This window comes from Bufo bufo, chromosome 9, assembly GCF_905171765.1.
Source record: "Bufo bufo chromosome 9, aBufBuf1.1, whole genome shotgun sequence".
NCBI lineage: Eukaryota > Metazoa > Chordata > Amphibia > Anura > Bufonidae > Bufo > Bufo bufo.
In genome coordinates, this window is record NC_053397.1 from 119,282,314 (window position 1) to 119,302,592 (window position 20,279).

The window sequence follows — 20,279 nt, forward strand, 5'->3', positions numbered from 1 at the left end:
TCCGCTCGATCCCCCAAAAAATTAATACATTTATCTCCCTTGGATGTGGTCTCTCTTTCTCACGCTCCCTCGCCGGCGTGGAACCCCGATTCGCCGTTAACCCTGATCAACATGGTAGGCTCAGAAAAGAACATCGAAAGTTGATAGAGAAGATATCCAAATGGATGGTGGATGTCACTGGGGCACCTCTGCATAGGTGACAGGAACATAAATTTAAAAAAATCATCTGTTACATTGTCAGGTGACATTTTTCAAATTTGGCCGGATAGAAACCCCTGCTCTGCATAGTTGACAGGGAATAAAATTTAAGAAATTCTTTATTAATTGATGCGCGCCACATCCTTTCATTCAATGCTTAAACTTTAAAAAGTTGTCCCACATTTACGCTTTAATACTTTGTCCCATATTTCCACTCTATCATTTTGAATTTGAAACAATTAACCTCCCTTGGATGAGGTCTCCCTTTCTCACGCTCCATCTCCGGCGTGGAACCCTGATTCGCCTATAACCGTGATTAACATGTTAGGCTCAGAAAAGAACATCGAAAGTCGATAGAGAAGATATCCAAATGAATGGTGGACGTCACAGGGACGTGCGATCAGGGAGAAGTTATCTAGAGTCAACAAAGCAGCAGCAGGGCCTCTCCTGGCTAACGTTTACTAATCAAAAATACCCCAGTGACATTCCCTATAATTTTGTATTACTCATTCTAATAACAGGGCATCTTAAGATTCCTGTATTGATATTTATCATCAATACCTCCCCGAGTCGGGAGTGGGTAATTGCCGCGCGCCCCCTCCTTAACTTGGAAGCTTATGCTTCAATACTTTGTCCCACATTTCCGCTCGATTACATTTAATTTCATCCATTGACCTCCCTTGCATGTGGTATCCTTTTCTCAGGCTCTCTCTCCGGCCTGGAACCATGATTCCCCACCACCCGTGATCACCATGGTAGGCGCATAAAAGAACATTGAAAGTTGATAGAGCAGATATCAAATTGGATCGTGAACATCAGGGGGATGTGCGACATGGTGGAGCAGTATGTATGCAGACGCCTACACGAACTGACTGACAGGGGGGTCAGTCCCTGAACTTCTGGGTCTCCAAATTGGGCACATGGCCTGAGCTTGCCCTTTACCCCTTGGAGGTGCTGGCCTGCCCTGCAGCCAGTGTATTGTCTGAATGTGTGTTTAGCACGACTGGAGAGGGTTATCACAGGTTATATTTCCTAATGTTTTAGGGTGTACCCTAATTTAAAAAAATTAAAAAAAATTTAAAACCAAGAAGCAGTGTAGGCTACCTCCTCCACCACCGCTTCTACATACACTGCCACATCTACCGCCTCCTCAACCTCCTACTCCATATGGACCTCATCCTCCTAGATCAAGATTATTATTTTTTATTTTTACGTATTTTATGTTATTTAAAGTCATTTCTGTGACAAACTGAACCGTCACTTGGGCTGCTGGAGGAGCCTGCGGGCCAGCCTCCTTCCTACAGACTATGGACCCAGAACTATGGAGACCCCCTAAGACCTTTTGGGGTTACAAGGAACTATGAACCCTGATTTATGTGTGTAATTTATATGCCACATATTTCCTATGGGCCATTAAAAAGGCATGGTGTGGATTCAGCAACACAGAAAGGGTTAACTCTGCACTGAGACTCCCACTGATTGTGTTAGTGATGGGATTAAGATAGTTGGTTATAATAGCAGCCGACTCCTATGATACACTCAGGAGATAATCCCATCACGTGTCTCCTCTTCCCATTCATTCATTATGGAGGGGGTGAAGATATCTGTTTGCATGTTCATTGTGGATTGCGTCAAAGACAATGCCAGTGTGTTTGTTAATTGCGTCACAGACAATGCCATTGTGTTTGTTGAATAGGGTTAGTTTTGTGTTTAAACTGTACAGGATTGGCTGCTATGTCATGTCCTCAGTATGTCATGTGTATATAAGTCAATGCTGTGTGTTCAATAAAGAGTTCCTGTTTTTCCCTTCATCATGTTGAGGCTGGTGTTTGGGTAACTGATCGACACTGGGGATTGCTATACGCTGAAGATTTGCTATACTCCCCTGGTTATAACTACTAGCTCTTGTAAGAGCTTGTTCCAGTTACTTGTTCCTTCATCGCTCTCTGAAGGAAGAGAGGTTCACCCACTGGAGCCTGGAGCCTTGTCGTAGTTCCAGGGTGGGTAGGAGACGGCGAGACCTCAACCAAGCTTCGGCGGTTCGTGGGGTCTGCAGTGCTTACGGTGTCGAGTGGAGTGCTTGGAACCGTCGGGAAGCACTAGGAGTATCCATCGACGGAGGTACCCGGTCGGGGTGCCAGGAGATCCGTTACAATTTCCCTCTCTACTTTTGTTTGCAGAGCACTTGCCATGCTCTTAACCACATTTTGTTGGTATTTGCAGCCCTCTAGCCCTTTCCATGACATTTTTACAGCCATTTTAGTGCTCAAAAGTTCGGGTCCCCATTGACTTCAATGGGGTTCGGGGTCAAGTTCGGGTGCCGAACTCAAACTTTTTTGTCAAGTTTGGCCAAACCCGAACATCCAGGTCTCCACCCAACTCTGCCGATGATTTCACCGAAGACACTGCTGGGCCAAAGCCTCCGCCTGGCAGTGTGTTATTGTAAATAAAAGAGCATCGGAGCATAAAATGCTCAGGTGGGCTGCTTGGGTGAAATTATGGGTATGTCCGGGTTTGGGTCTGAACCCGGAAAACCCCTTAATTTTTGAAGTGAGGGCTCTGTCACATGAGCAGATGCCGTGCGGGTAATCCGCTGCGTGAAAGAGAGCCACACCCCGCTATGGACAGCAGAGACACTGAGCATTAACATGATTGATAATGCTCTTTGGCCTCTTTCACACGGGCGTCCTGGATTTGCTCCGGATGCGTTGCGTGTGCATTGCGGGAAACCCGCGCAAGTAGGCAGGCAATTAACTCACCCCATAGTCATGCCGGCTGTGCGAACAAGTGGATGGGGTGAGTTATTTTTTTTTTTAACCCCTCAAGCAACATTTTAGTAACCATTCTGTATTAAGAATGCTAATATTTTCCTTTATAACCATGTTATTAGGGAAAATAATAAAATGAATAGAACACCTAACCCAAATTTGAACTTTAGTGAAGAAGTCCAGGTCTGGGTACCACATTAATTTTTTTCTCACGTGTGTGCAAAACGCATTGCACACGAGCGCAAAAAAACTGAACACTGGAACGCAATCGCAGACAAAACTGACTGCAATTGCGTTCCTACTCGCGGGGGTTTCCCGCAATGCACACGAGTCGCATTCGTAGCAAATCCAGGACGCCCGTGTAAAAGAGGCCAAAGAGCATTATCAATCATGTTAGCAGGGCTTGGCTCTCTTTCACGCAGCGGATTACCCGCACGGCATCTGCTCGTGTGAAAGAGCCCTAAAACTGATGTTAATGTGCAAAATTGTGTGGCCATTAATAAGCAATTAAAAAGAGCACTAACCACATGTTGGTGTAGTTACTGACCACATTGGGATAGATTTATCAAAACTGGCGTAAAGGAAAACTGTCTTAGTTTCCCATAGCAACCAATCTGATTCCATCTTTCATTTTTCAGAGCTTCTTTAAAGCCAGGTTTTCTTTAAACTAGTTAAATCTCCCTCATTGTAGCTACTAGAGATGAGCAAATTTCCACTTATGAAATTCGTTCACACTTCGTTTGTTGGTAAAAGGTGAATTGCGTTATGGATTCCGTTACCACGGACCATAACGCAATGCCTTTAGAGGGTCTATGGGCTGTAAAACGGATCTGTCCCGAGTCCTCCCCTGCATAACGGAAACGGGACGGATCCATTTAACAGCCCTTAGACTTCTATTATGATGGAATGAATAACGGAATGCCTCTAAAAGGCATTCCCTTATGGAATTGCCTTATGGTCCGTGGTAACGGAATCCATAACGCAATTCACCTTTTACCAACAAACGAAGTGTGAACAAATTTCAGAATATGAAATTCTCTCATCTCTAGTAGCTACATGTTGCTGTACACTTTATTTTTCAAATAGTCCTTTCTTTAGTGTTGGTTACCTGCAGGTTTTAGTGGGCTTATTTGGACAATCTGCAGAACTCTGCTGACTTTTCCTGAGCTTTTTTTTAAATAACTTATTCCTCCTATTTACAGAGCAACAAATCGAGTTGCGCCCTCAGGGTTGGCCTCTGCCGCGACCTGACCACATTCATCATGTCGTAGAAGATTTTCTCACCGATTGGACTGGCCCTAACTCTCATATACTCCCATTACGTCGCTTCCTTGAAAACTGTTTACAAAAAGACCTTAGAACTTTCTATCCAGGTAAGAGACAAATCAGTATTTATACATAATTATTTTTTTTTTTAAATTCATCATTTAGATGTAAACAAAATAATCATTATTGTAACCCCTTCACGACACAGTCATTTTTCACCTTCCTGACATGTTCAAATTTTGAAAATCTGATGTGTCACTTTATTGGTAATAGCTTTGGAGTGCTCTTACTTATCCCAGCAATTCTGACAATGTTTTCTCGTGACTTCATGTTAGTAGTAAATTTCAGTCGATATGTTTTACCTTTATTTATTAAAAAAATAAATAAATATGGGAAATTTGAAAAAAAAAACACTATTTTCAAAATTTCAATTTCTCTGCTTTTAAGATGGATAGTGATACCTCATAAAATAGGTATTAACATTCAATCATCATAAGTCTATGTTTGCATAATTTTGTAAATGTCATTTTATATTTTAGGATATTAGAAGGCTTAGCATTTTTTCTTGTAATGCAGCAAGGGTTAACAGCAAAACAAACCTCAATATTTATTACCCTGATTCTGCAGTTTACAGGAACAACCATTTGTGGTCATAAACTGCTTTATGGACACACAGCAGGGTGCAGAAGGGAAGGAGCGCCATTTAGTTATTGGAGGACAGATTTTGCCGGAATGGCTTTTGGGCACCTTGTCACATTTGAAGAGACCCTACAGTACTCCTACATTAGAAAATCCTAAGTGACCCCATTTTGGAAACTACACCCCCTCAAGGAATTTTTTGAATTGTATAGTAAGTCCTTTGAGTTTCATAGAATTTAGCAACTCTTGGCCGTGCACATGAAATATAGCATTTTTTAAAAGAGAATGTCTTTTTTTTTCTCCTGTAACCCCTTCAAAAATAACAATTTGTTACCCATTTTTTTCCTGAATACGGCAAAAAAGCACTATGTACATTTGAGGCTTAGTTTGAAAATGTATACAGCGCTGGCCGACAACTAAAGAGGCTCTGAGATTAAATAAAAAAAGAAACCCCAAAAAAGTCACTACATTTTGACCCCTCAGGTGGCTTGCAAAAACTATTCACAGCAGATTGTGCAAAGTGAAAATGCCAATTTTTACACAGATATGCCATTTCGGTGCCCAATATGTTGTGTCAGTGTGAAATGGAAGCCCTCTTATTACTATACTGTGCATCCAAGTTTTAGAAACACCCTACCTGTGGCCCTAATCTTTTTCCATGCAAGAGAGCTCAGTAATAAATGAACATTATGCGTATTTGATGCCCAATGTATAAAGACAATAAAGTCAGGGGGCACACCACATACAGTAAAGGAGTTCAAACCACGGCGTCAACACATAACCATACAAAAAGAGGAGAAAGAGAAACTCTGCATATTCAGGCTGCACATCCAATAGTTAAAATGTATAATTTATTGAAAAACAAAGAAGATTGTGTTTGGATCAGAGAATAAGTCCAAAACACATACCCACAGAAACCTAGTTCAAATATAAGAACATGAAAAAGACCGCCAAGTATATATGCAATTCATGAATGTGGCATCAAAGATAATACAAGATACTTAGCAAATGGAGCAAAAGATGATCATGGTGTGCAGGTAATACGCCCCACGCCAAACTGGCTTCCTCAGGGGTACATGAAACAGGGTTAGTATGCACATTATATATACATGAAACATTAGTAGACAATAATTATCACCTGTTAAGAATTAGTTCACAGAGGTAAGGGTGTGTGTGTTGAGACCATGATGATGTTTCCGGTGCAGAGCCCATGTCTAAGAATGATGGCGCCTTGTGATGTGGGCTGTCGTCTCGGAAATACAGTTTGTGCATGTGCAAAATGGCGCGGAACCGGAAATAGAATCGCAATGCATTCCAGAGGCTGGAAATACGTCACAAAAGTCAATGTGCACATGCACTGAACCCTAATCGTGCGTGCCAACATGCATTCCACAAGGAGATAGTGAAACAGTGAAAGAATACATAAAATTATGTTATATAGTGAACAGCAATTCACGGAAATTATTAGGTGATAAAGTAAAGCGTACTAGCGCCGGATATGCTGTCATGCTGTTGCTTTGAATGAATGAGATAGCTCAGCTTAGATAGGCAGGTTATTTTGGCTCCTGATGACTCTTATATAGAAGAAACTAGCTGAAATGAGCTAGTATTACTGCGATAGCATGAGCTAGATGACAGTCCTCTTGGGAAGTAGGATTGGGTGCGATCTTGCAGGATACCTTTAGCTGTGTTGCTACACCTTGAATCATACAGCACAGAGGTGATCCATGCTTGACACAGTGTATCAGGACGCCGCATTACCAGGGCACCCTGATCTGCACCTAACCCTGTTCTTCCCAATTTAATCACCACAGCTGGTCTGAGAGCGCTGGGACATTGTAGTGTCTATCACACTCTTGTCTCCTGGCTCTCATCCTGCCATTTTAGCATCAGCTGTGGTTGATTAGCTTGTATTGATTGCCATCACACCTCTCCAAAGTTGTACCTGGCGATTTGATATTGGGACACTTTGTCATATCCCTCTGGCTACAGAGTGGAGGTGGCGACACTACACACATGGTGGGTTCACATGCCACAATTGTTTGAGCACTTGGGTAGTGCCACCCCACCTGCCTATTATTAGGGATTTTTTAGGTCACATTGTTCCTCTCCCTATTTTATTGATATACCAATAAAAGTTACATTTTAGCGTATCCCATACCTTCCGTGATTTATATAGTGAACAGAATCAATGTATTTTGATCCAAAGAATGATGAATGGAGTCTCTGTCACATATAATAGTAGTAAATACATAAGTAAACATCTAGACAGAATACATACATATATATATATATATATATATATATATATATATATATATATATATAAATAATTAGGACATGAAAATTCAAATATAAATAATAATTTGTTAATTAATGGCCCCAAAATAACCTCAGCTATTATATCTGATGTTTGTGCAAAAGTGAAAATGCAATTTATATAAGAAAACGATAATTCTTAATAAATAAAAAATAAATAGTAAATTCATAATACATCATTTCAAATTCCACCCCCAAAATAAACCATAATAACCAATATACATATAAAATCAATTCATATACTTGGACAAAATATATATGCGCATATATATAATTGAAACCTATAACAAATCTAACATTCAAATAACATTCCGAATGCATCAGTTTGGCTCCGTTCTGCCTCCATTCCGCTCAGGAGGCGGACACCAAAACGCTGGCGATGCGGAGCCAAACGGATCCGTCCTGACTTACAATGTAAGTCAATGTGGATGGATCCGTTTACATTGACACAATATTGGTGCAATTGTAAACGGATTCGTCCCCCATTGACTTTCAATGTAAAGTCAGGACGGATCCGTTTGACTTAGACTTTTTTTTTACTAGTACTGAACGGATACCATCGTTTGCATTTATAGGTATTTATACCAGACGGATGTGCACCTAATGCAGGTGTGAAAGAAGCCTAAGATATAAGTAGTGAATTCATAATACATAATTCCAAATTATAATGAATACAATCTACGTCATACACTACAGAGATCTACAATTAATTATTGCCATAAACATTATGATGAAATATGTCCAAACTGACTTTAATATAAATACCATGATTTTAGATGGAGAGAACTAAAAAAATGAAAAAAACCTTTGTGGAACCTTAAAAATCAACCAGGAAACCATATAGAGAAAAAAAAAAAAAAACGGAAAAAAGAAAAGAAAAAAGGAGGAGGCAGAAAGAGGAGGCAAGAAACATTATTCATATTTGATGTAAAATTCCATCGCAACAAAAATTCATGATGCGTCCAACACATATAAACTGTTATGAAGGTCCGTCATCCAGGGGGGTAGCTTCCCGGGGTCTCTTCGCAAATGTCCATAGCCGCAATTCCATGGTGTGGATCCGAGATATAAATCGTATCCGATCCAGAATAATATATATACCCTAAAAGTGCGATGTGCTTGTGTCATCAACCCCAAACGATACTACAAATCCAAAGTGCTAAAAAACCTAAAATGCAAAGTAGAGAATATAATGAAAAGTTAAGTGAGCAATCATGTGAAAACATTTTTTTTATCTTAATTAAAGAATTATATATACTCTTTTATTATGCATAAAAAACAGAAAAAGTTAATTCCTCATTTAGACCCTGCGGTGTAAGAGAACCCAGGTTGAAAATCCACCTGGAGTCAGATCTAAGTAATTGTTGTGATACAGGTGCTCCCCTAATGTTATTAAGGATCAGGTCCAAACTAGCAATTTTCAGGCCACTGTACCTACCTCCATGATGTTCCAGAAAATGAGACACCACCGATGTTAGAGGTTTTTCTTCTCTATGCTTGTCCCGTGATGCCAGGCCAATGTTAGAGAGATGCTGTGATGCCCAATGCAGTGATTTAAGCATCTTGCACTGGCAACTGTACAGGTTCTGGGGTGAAATAATAAATGGAAGCCCCGAGAAGTCACCCCATTTTGGAAATGACACCCCTCAAGGTATTTATCGAGGAGTGGAGTGAGTATTTTGACAATGTGTAAGGCAGCGGGCTGCCATAGCAGTCAATCAAGCCCCCATTGTTGCAGAGCTGGGCCAAGATTGGGTGAGAGCGGGAGCAAAATTCCTCTGCAAAGCCCATAAATGTTGCAATCACTGTTAATCGTGGCATCTAATGGGTTAATCTGCTGATGCCGGCAGATAAAGCAGGGGCACAGCAACAGCTAATTGAGTGGGTGTAGTTTCTACATGTACGTCGAATATTAGGAAGAGGTTAAAGTAAGTTGTCTCACCTCCCTCTTTGTTCGATTCTCTGCTGGTCCCTGGGTGCTGTTTTAGAGCTGGAGGGTACAGGGCATCTTCCCTTGACTGATTGCACAGGTGTGCATGCTCCCATGGCTCCCAAGTTCATTACCTTACCGACCTTGGCACAGGTAGACTTTTTGACCTAAAGCTTTCTCAAGATGAAAGCAGACATCTGTATTACAGGTCTGAGACAATTTATTCAAGCCCCAAACCTGTAAAACTTTATTCTCCAGTGTGCACTGCTGTATAGAACAGCTCCAGGGTTGTAGCGCATGGGTGCACAATCTTTTTTGGTCTGAGGGCCGTAAATAAAAAAATGTCGATCAGCGCTACTTTGCATCAGCCTATTACACAAGCCAAGTGAAGGGGGAGGAATGATCACTACCACTGTCATTCCTCCCTTATTCAGTTCTATTATCGGCAGCACATTCCTGATTACACAGGGAGATGTGCTGACGATTATCGTACATCTTTCATCCTGATAATACAGTGGATATAAAAAGTCTACACACCCCTGTTAAAATGTCAGGCTTCTGTGCTGTAAAAAAATTTGACAAAAATAAAATTTCAGAACTTGTTCCACCTTTAATGTGACTTATAAACTGTACAACTGAAGTCTTTTAGATAGAGGGAAGTGTGGGGAATTACACAAAACTTTCCTGGCCCTCAGGCCAGCCTCACTGCACCTGCCCACATCCGACACCAAATGTGGGGAATTACTCCGGTAGACAGGGGTGTGGGTGCAGTATAAAGGCAACTGGAGTCCAGGTAATGAAGCAAGAGTGTTTATTTCACACTTGCTCAAACAGAAAAGCAGAACAGTCACCTGGTGTTAGTTCACGCACAAAATAACAGAGAGCTTCACCTGGCTCCTTTACTGGAATGAGTCCTGTCCTGGCCGATCGCACAGCCACATAAAGTTTCCTCATAGGATGCTGGGTGCTCTGTACGCCTGTGTCGGGGTCCAGGCCTCAGCTCCACACACTGCAAAAACCACCCAGACTCACAGTGATTTTCCTTCCTTCTCCTCCCAGCTGAGGTTGCTGCCTGGGAATTTACATCCCAGCTCCAAAACCTAGTCCTGGAACGTGGGGAGTAGGCACCCACTCAACTCTTGAACCTTGGACATAAACAGGGTCCCCTGGTCGGTCAATACTTCTTTAGGGAGCCCCACTCGGGAGAACATCTTCATTAACTCCCGGGCTATTAACTTAGCTGACGTATGACGAAGTGGCACCGCCTCGGGGTACCGTGTGGCATAATCCAAGATTACCAGGATGTGTTGGTGACCCCTAGTGGACTTCGGGTCGGGGCCTACGAGGTCCATCACGATACGCTCAAACGGTACCTCGATGATCGGGAGGGGTACCAAGGGACTACGGAAATGGGGCTGGGGGCTAGTAATCTGGCAAGTTCTGCCACCTCTTTAAACACACTGCTGCTGTAGAACTCGGTCCAGTTTTTTCTTCTGGCCCAGGTGACCCTTTAGAACATGTTGGTGGGCTAATTCTAATAAGAGCTTACCGTAAGGCTTGGGCACCACCAACTGTTCAATTTGCTCCCCCTGTAACTGATTTTCCCGGTATAGCAATTCTTGGTGAACGATGAATCGGGGAAACATAGATTCCGCCCCCGGTTGTTGCGGCTTACCCTCTACTATCACCACATTTTCCCAGGCCCGAGTTAGGGTGGGATTCTGGTGCTGTGCAGTACCAAAATTTTCACCAGAGACGTTGAGGTCTGCCAACTCCGGTCCTGGTGGCAACTCCTCCACGTCTCCCACCATCACATTTAGTGCGGTTGTCTCCTCCTCCTCAGAGGTGGATACCCCCACTGCGGGCCCTTCGGCTTCAGGTTTCCAGGGCTCTGGGTTCCTCCCTGAGCAGGACCACTCTGGTGGGGCTACCCCTGACCTGTGTGTATCATCACATTTAACCTCTGGCTACAGAGACGGGAAACCGGGGAAGTCTCTCCCTATTACTAGTTTGTGTGGGAGGGTGGTGGCTACGGCCTTTATATACAAAAAAAATATCTCAATGCACCAGATGCGTGTGTGCAGAGATATGTCACACCTCCCATAAACTTATTTACCACATGTGGACTGATTATATATAAAATTTAACTTTTACTGTAATTTCACTTAAAAACGTTGGTGGTAGCAGTGAGACAAAGACGAAAAAAACATACATATATGTAAACACTTATTTTGCCACCATATGAGACCACGATAAGGTAATACTGGGTGGGTCTTACCCCGTCCTGTAGGTACACGGTCAGGATTGGTGGGTGGCGTCAATGCTCCAGTGTGGTCACAGGCACTGGTGTCCAGTTGTATAGTTGGTATGGCAATCTGGATACTCCTATAATGCCCTGGTCTAGAGCCCTCCCTATATGGATGGTCAGGGGCTATCCTCATAGACCTGCCTCAACGACACGGAGCACCCGCCCCGACAGGGGCGACCCCATACGGAACCTGTCCCTAGATGGGGCCTATTCCCTGAAAGTCCCTTCCTATATGGCCCTACATGCCATTTTTCGTTCCATAAAAAAAGGAGCTCATCAGGGGCTCATTGAAATCAGAAGGTTTCTACAAAAAATACACAGAGAGAGACATGCATAGCGTGGTCACTACAATGTGCCTATTTGGATATACATTTAGACAGCATTAGGTATGTAGTCTCAACTTACTGTTTCAGTAGAGATTTTCTTGTGAATACAAGGTGGTGTGGACGGTCAGTGGTACACGTCCCTGCCGGGGTATGGAGAAGTGTCCCCAATAATACCCTCGCCTCACCTCACTGCTGAATGCCGGCAGTATGAGAACACAGCCCATTCAGCCGCCTAACCTTTTAAAATCAGCGCCTCCAGCTGTTTCCGCCCTCCTGCTCCACCTTCCTCCGGTGGAACGCACATGGAACGCACGCCATTTCCATGTGCTCCACTCCACTCCACCGGAAGTCGATGTCACGTGATCGCTCGGGCTGCCGGAAGTTACATGTGAGTGTGTCTGAGCGTCACCCGTCGCCTAGCAACCGGATGATGCGCAGGCACTCCACGCTGATCAGCCGTCTCAGATGCCGGACGGCAGCTTTAAAGAATACAATCATTCAAAGATGGATTTCTCTGGCAGGTTTCCCATCCATACTTGTTCCTACATGCACTTAGCCATGCGGTGCTTATGAGGAAGATATGTTAGACACAAGGGTCTATTTATGCACCAAAATAAAGATTATAAATTTATGTCATTTTTGTCATCGGGTATATATAGGGCTAAAAGGAGTATTTCTACGCTATTCTTTAATATAGCCAAGGGGAATATTTTGACTTTAACAATGAGATCGTCCTATATAAGGTCCAAAAGGGACAGATTCCCGCACATATTAGATCTTGGTCAATTAGATCCTACAGTCAGATATAAAACGAGTCATTATAATGTTATGACCATCATACTAGCTGAACATTCAAATAAAACACGTATAGCTCTGTTGTTCATTAAGGCCGTTGGGATATAGTGTCTTCAAATAAAAGATCCACCTTGCCTCACATTGGAGGATTCTCCTATCCCAATCTCCACCTCTTAAAGGTGGCCTCACTTTTTCGATTCCCATAAAAGAAAGGCACCTTGGGTCCCCGCCGTGCTCAGTACGTACATGGCGTGAGACCATGGTATCCCTGCTGTTATGGACATCATTTATATGCTCGCCAATTCTTCTTCTCAGTTCCCTTTTTGTTTTGCCCACATATTCCTTGCTGAAGGAACATGTGATTTTATAGACAACCCCCATAGTTTTACAGTTTATCAGGTCCCTGATAATATATATTTTTCCTGTGTTGCAGCTCCTAAATGATTTTCCGCACTGCATGTACTTGCAGGCTATGCACCCCCCACATCTGTAGTTACCATGAACACCTTTTTCCAGCCAGGTGTTTGGTGCCGGTTTAGGAGAGAAATGACTATTCACCGTCCAGTCTCGTACACTCCTTCCCCTCCTATATGTTATACTTGGGTGTTCTTTTATGGTGGTACAGAGGTCAGGGTCCATCCTGAGTACATGCCAGTGTTTGGCAATTATCTCTCTTATGCCTGCGGAGGCTTCATTAAATCTACTGATTAAACATGTCTCCTGAATCCCTGTTGGGGACACATTATCGATATTGCTCGTCTTGTTAGGGGTAAGAAGGGAGCTGCGGGAGCGGGCTTTTGCGGCCCTATAAGCCGGTGTTAATGTGCCAATGGGATAACCCCGATCTATAAAGCGTTTTTTCAGATTTGTTGCCTGTCTCTGGAATTCCACCTCCTTAGAACAATTTCTCCTTATTCTCAGGTATTGGCCCCGAGGAATTCCCCTCCTGAGGGGGAAAGGGTGGCAACTGTCCCACCTAAGGAGAAATTGTTCTAAGGAGGTGGAATTCCAGAAACCTGACATTTTAACAGGGGTGTGTAGACTTTATATCCACTGTATATGCAAATCAGCTGACATACGAGTGATTCCTTGTTTATCGGCTGATCATTGGCACAATTATATAGGCCAGTTATTAGAAATAAGCGCATTATTTTTTATTTTATTTTTTAATATATTTTTGCCACATAATATGTCCCGCAAGAGGTCATAAAAAGACCATTGGGGGACAGTGAACATGCTTTTATTTTGCACTTTTTCCTTTTTATTTTTTCCTTTTATTTGTATTTTATTATAATTTTATATTACTTTTAAATATCTTTTTGCCACATAATATCCCAAGAGAACTTTATTTTATTTGTATTTTTTTATATTTTTTATTTACCGCCACAGTATATACACCACTCCTCTACTTTGTACACCTACAGTATATACACTGCTCCTCCACATTGTACACCCATAGTATATACATAGCTCTTCTACATTGTACACCCACAGTATGTAAAGAGCTTCGACATGCAGTACACCTACAGTATATACACAGCTCCTCCATGTAGTACACCCACAGTATATCAAATATGCAAAAAAGATGTACCAAATGTACCAGGGTGTGCCACAAGGTAAGAAAGGGTGCGCGCTCCAGGTCACTGCAAGACCTTAGGAAGCACCAGAGTGGAGATTACAACTACCGTTCCATCCTCTACACACTCTTGCTGGGCCATTCCATAGACTCACAGTATATACACAGCTCATCCATGTACTACACCAACAGAATATATACAGCTCCTCCACTCACAGTATATACACCACTCCTCCATGTAACACACTCAAAGTATATACACAGCTTCTCCATGCCGTAAACTGTGTAGCACACTGAACAGTCCCATACAAATACATGGATGCTAGCACTTTGCTCTGCTTCATGAAATGTGACTGGTACTGGCTGCTGCTGGGTTGGCAGAAGCCATTTGCACAACACCTTTCACACAGTGCTACTACTGACTACTGAGCCACCAGCGTGGGGCTGATGAGTAGTTTCAGTACACTTCAGCTATGCACACAGTGGAGCCACTGCTTACAGATTTTATGTATGCCTGGCTAATGTAATTTGCAGCCACCCAGCAGCTCTGCCGTGGTGGCCCAATATAAGCATTAAAATAAGCTGCAAAACAGTGAAGACATAAATCTGCTGGTCAGGCCCCAGTTCTACATGAGTAATGATGTCCTCATAAAAATGTAGAGGCTCCGTGGGAGCCACTCTATATTTCATGTAAATATTGACATTTCATTTTTAGGACTTCAAGTTTCTGCTTTACAAGAGCCATAATGTTTTTATTTTCCAATCAATGTAGCTCTATTAATTATTTTTTTATTGCACAATTTGGGGGTACATATAATTTATGTATTTTTTGGGGGGAGTGTATGGAATAAAATTGTTAAACTACAGGGGGTGTGGCTAGCAGAGCATGGAAGCAGCGGGTGATCCTTGTGCTTCGGAGAGTTCAGCCTAAAGCTTGGCTTCCACATCAGCTTGTTACCTTGATACTTGTCCCCCACTGCTGCACTTTACCCTGGGACTGTGCAGACATCATGCCAAAAGGGAAGAGAAGACGCAGCCCTCTAAAACTCACCAGCTTCTTCCTTGTGGTGGATGGAGTCCAAGATGGCGCCTTCCGCGCTTTAGACTCAGAGCAGAGACAAAGGCTTGGATTGTGATCAACCTGCTTCTTCCACGGCTTCCCATACAAAGGGCTCCTCTCCTACATCCCCTTCCTCTCACACTAGCTCATCTTTTCCCTCAGCCTCCTCTTACAACTCTGGGGAGCAACGTACCACTATAGAGGAGAAGCTCAATGTGCACCCACTCCAAAAAGGCAATGTGTCCCTTTAGCATGATTTGAGATTTGGCTCGGTTCAGGTTCGCAGAATTTTTGAAAAAGTTCGGATCAGACCTGAATCAATTCGAACCGAACCAAAGTTGCTCCAGTTGCCCTGAAAACTGGTATATAACATTCCCTAGTCTCTATTATCAATTTTTACTTTTTCCCTCCTCAAGCTCTCAAACGCAATGATAGCAAAAGTAAATGAGTGACACTAACATGCATTGATATGGGTAAACGCACGTTTGACGTTAACATACAGCATGTTTAAAAACACAACGCGCCATCACGTGTTATGCTTTTTCATATTCCAAGGCATCCAACAATTGTCCCTTATCTTGAGCAGATGATGTTTAAACACCCACAGAGTTATGGGATAAAAAAAAAAGAAGAAAAAAAAAAAGTGGCTTGGGTGACCAAGCGTCCAAAAATTATGCCTTGACAGGATCAGAATGCCTGCCCATACGACACGCACAAATGTTGATAATAATAAGAAAAAGTGGCGTGTTGTGAATGAAAAATTCGACCTTTTAATTGGAAGCATCAGAAGTTCAGTATGGATGTGGAAAGGGTATGGATATAGTGGTATGCAGCCGCAATCGTAGCATGGAACAAACAAGGCAGTACATCGGCTGTCTTTAAGTGTAGCATGCAGTGAGCCGGTATCCAGAGGCTCTACTACTAGTTCCAAGGTTAGGGTGCTGAGCGGTGATATGACTATGAGTGGTGTCACAGTGCTCCTACCTGGATCTGGCGCTCCAAGGTCCGGACACGTAGCGGCTACACAGAAAGTTAGTAATTTGTAAGTTTCGTAAATAAGGTGCAGACTCTGATGCAAGTTGAGTTAATTTACTCAATACTGGCATAAATGGGTAGCAGCGCATACAGAATCACAGTAGCTCTTTCCTTCAGCAGGTTTTAGGGTGCACTGGCAGGTGAACTGGGTTCTTTACTCTATTACCGCTGTCCTAAACTCTCCCTCTTGTCTGGTATCCTGTAAGGAGCCTCTTTTGTCTAGGCTACATGCCACTGGTCGCTGGCTCAGTGCCTGGTGGGCTTTTGACCACACTTTGATAGACTGTCAGGTCTCAGTTGCAACTCTTCCAACCCTTGGGTTAGGGCTGACTTGACTCTGGCTGCAGATTGCCTGCAGGGATCCCTGTTCGGCTTCTAGACCAGGCTTGCACTGCACTACTTCTCTAGCCTCTGGCTGGGACCAAAACTCAGGCTCAACTCTCTCTCGGTAGGCAAGACACCCCTCCTCTTGGAAGATTTCGGCGAGCCCACTTCTCCAAGGAGGGGGGAGAATGGAATAGTTAGTTCCATTCTGCCCATAGCTCACTGCCAGGCACACTGTCATCTGCTGATAAACCAGACACAGTACATGAAATACAATAAATAACAGTTACATAGCACTTTCTAAACAGACCTGGAAACAAAAGACATAGTGATGTCACACACTAATTAGGCATTTAAGAAAGTGGCAGGTTGTAGGAATGGTAGTGCTCTCTTTGGGGTACTACATAAGTAGCAGGGCCACTTCTGCCATGAGGCAAAATGAGAATCTCACTTCATGCTGCAGTTTGCAGTGTTTTTAAGGGCCTACTCCCTGCCTCCATGGGTGACAAGGCAGACTCATTAGTTCCTGCTCTGCCCTCCTCCACAAAGCTGACTATCAATGCAGCTGACCAGTGATCCAAGTCAGTGCTGTGAAGGGCAGAGGACAGGAAGTAGCTTGCTGCTGCCGCTATTCCTGCAAGTGAGAAGAGTGAGTGAAGAGCGGCACAGGCCTCAACAGAAAGCACAGGGTGCATATCGTCCACTTCTATCCCTCTAGATCAGCAGTCCGACTCACTGCCAATGCGGTGGTAAGCCCTAACGGCCGCCACCGCTATAGGCTTAGCTCTACCTCCAAATGATCCAGTCTACTCTGCAGCAAGGACAGAAGTTTACTGCTCCTACTGTTAGGCCTGGGCCTTCTGCCATACGTCTCGCTGTCTTACCTGTCATATCCCCAGCATCTCCTGTCTCGCTGCCCACTGCTGTCTCCACCAGATGTGGCAGAGATGTCCTCCGACCATGCTGCCTCAGTTCTCCAACCCATGCTGGAGTACCATAGGGGCACATGCCCGCTGCTTCCAGGGGTGTGTGCTTCCTGCCTCCCAGCACGGCCCCTGGGCGGGGTTACAAGGTTAAATAGCTGCTTCCTCTTCAAGGAAGTTGCCTGAGCGTTGAGTTACTATAAGTAATAGCAAAGGTGTTCTGTTCTGATCTTCTGTGTTTGACCAAGCCTGTTTGACCATTCTGTTTACCTGCTGTCTGCATCGACTACTGGACCTGTCTGACCCGGAGCCTGTCTGATCCTCTGTACCACACTACTATCTGATACCGGCCTGTTTCTGCTTCTTAGAATCATCATCATCATCAGCTGCTGCCTTTACTCCAGTCCCCGGAAACTTCTTGTTACTTGGAGTCTCCTGCTTGCCTGGTACTTGTAGAGCAGACCACTGGGAGGGGGAGCCGAGGAGAGTGTCCACTAAAGAACTGCAAGGAAGGAAGGATCTATCCTCAGAATGGGTCAATGATATTTGATTGGCAGGGGTCTGACTCCAGATCAGCTCTGAAGCAGTAGCAGCGCATGTGCGAGCACTACTTCCCCTCCAAAATTACCTGCTAATACTACATTTCATATATATCTGCATTCACATCAAACGTGACAAAAATGTTATATGAACACAGCCAACTGTAAGGCCTCTTTCACAAGAGCAAGTTTTTAAAAAAAAAGCATTGTGGGGAGCAAGCGGAAAGTGGTCCGGCGCATTTTGTTACTGCTGGTGTATATTGATGTATGCGGTATATATTGGTGTGTGTGTGGTATATTCACTGCTGTTAAAGGGGTTGTCAGCATTCAGAGCAGAAACCCAGACATATCCCCATTTTCACCCAGGCAGCCCCCCTTGATATGAGCATCTCATGCGCCGATGCTTTCCTTTGACCTGTGCTGAACCTGTAAAATGGCTAGGGCAGCGCTAAAGCCCATCCATCAGAGCTGGTGACGTCAGCAAGAGCACTGCTAGATGGTAGCAGTGTAAAAATATAAACAAACTGCCCATGCCCAGGGCAAGGGAGAGCTTTCGAGCATGAAATGCTCTGAACCCGGTCAACTTCTTTAAGACATGCTGGAAAATAATGGTGGCCACACAAAATATTGACACTTTGGGCACAATTTGGCCATTTTTAGTTAGGGGTGTACTCACTTTTGTTGCCATTTGTCACGTGCCGGATGTCCCAAGGGGGACCTCAAGACAAGGCAAACAGGCCAAGGACCACGGAACATGTAACTTATAACAAAGGAACCAAGACACGTGACAATGACTATAATAGAAGACCTCAATGTACTGAAACAGATCAGTGGGTGTGAACCCACTGCGCCACTGACTAGCAAAACTCTGGGGGGGCGTAACTAAGCAGCTACCTGGTCTTCACTAGAGCCTCAGATGGTGAGGATAGGCTTGGGCCATTAGGGTAGTTGCCAGGGGCTACTCCAGAGTGTAAACCGAGTCAGTGGCAGCAGGATCAGGTGGCAAGGAGATACCAGACAAGGTACCGACAGTACATTGAGTCCACAGACAGGCAGGAAGAACGGAACAGAGGGAGAAGCAGGTTACTGTGCTCCAAGCACAATAGAAGCAAGGCGGCCCCAGGCAGAGCTGCACAGAACAGGCAGAGCAGTAACAGAAATACAGCTAAGACGATATCCCGTCAGAGGGAGAATAAACATGGATGGTATGTATATATTGTATAGTCACAGGGTAGCACCTGTCATAAACCGTAGCCTTTATTATTTAGTACGTATAAAATAACAAACTCCCATAAGGACAAACACAAAAAGAAAAAGAAAAGAATAACGACACTTCATGAGTTGATGTGCACTTAGTGCGCTCTGTGAAAGTGTTTCTGTTCCTCAGTGAGATTTTTCAAGAACACTGTAATCTAGGCAGGGTGATAGCTTCCTAAATTGGGCCTGTCCCTAGATATGGCCCTAAGATATTTATCCGTGCCTAAAAAACGGAATGGCCACCCCGATAGGGGCGATCCCGTGTTCAGGAACCTCCTGTAACGCCCTAGACTGCCCCTGTTCGGGGATCTATTGGGCAAAGTCTAGTCAAATGCCCAATTAGTAGTGACCTAGTCTAGTTACATAAAATAATAAAGTTTATAGGTACGCATAGCAGCAGAGTATACTGCTATATATGCAATGTATATATACGTGCTCAATATAATATGTCGTTTAAGCAATGCTGAAGAATAAAGATGTTAGATATATATAATGTTCTATGTACACATTCTAGGCAGCTGCTCAGTGCATACAGTGGTATAGTTTACAGCGCAGCTTTCTATCACGATGCCAAATACACTATTGGTATAGATACAATCTTCTCGGCGCTTGGAGTTGCTGCCCTAAACCAACAAAACTAACCTGGGCGCCTCAGTCCCAACGCGTTTCGCCCACACCAATAACCTGGGCTCATCAGGGGACACTCGATTCAGTGACCTAATAGGCATCAATATTTACGTGAAGAGAACACAATCTTCCTCCTCACTGTTGACACTAGATGAAGTTGTCATCCGTACCAGGCTGTCATTCATTGCAGCCGTACATTTATACATGACAAATAACTCTTATGGTAATATATAGTATATAGTAATATATAGTAATATATAGTACAGTCAGACCAATGGAACGGATCAAGTCCTTATGGAATTATTTTCAGTGGACGAGATCCCTGTATGGTTATAAACCAACAGGGCCAAAGTGCCCGGATCTAACTGATCTCCTCCCTGAGCGTCCAT

General features: G+C 43.6%; 1 protein-coding gene across 2 annotated transcripts in view; it reads left to right on the forward strand.

Annotated features, from left to right (window-relative positions):
• The window catches only part of FOXRED2 (FAD dependent oxidoreductase domain containing 2), a 692,701-nt gene that overhangs the window by 656,171 nt on the left and 16,251 nt on the right, over window positions 1–20,279 (forward strand). For both annotated transcript variants that reach the window (XM_040407426.1, XM_040407427.1), the window contains exon 8: window positions 4,169–4,339. In XM_040407426.1, coding sequence (XP_040263360.1) covers window positions 4,169–4,339 — 171 coding nt within the window. The remainder of the gene's footprint in view (window positions 1–4,168; window positions 4,340–20,279) is intronic.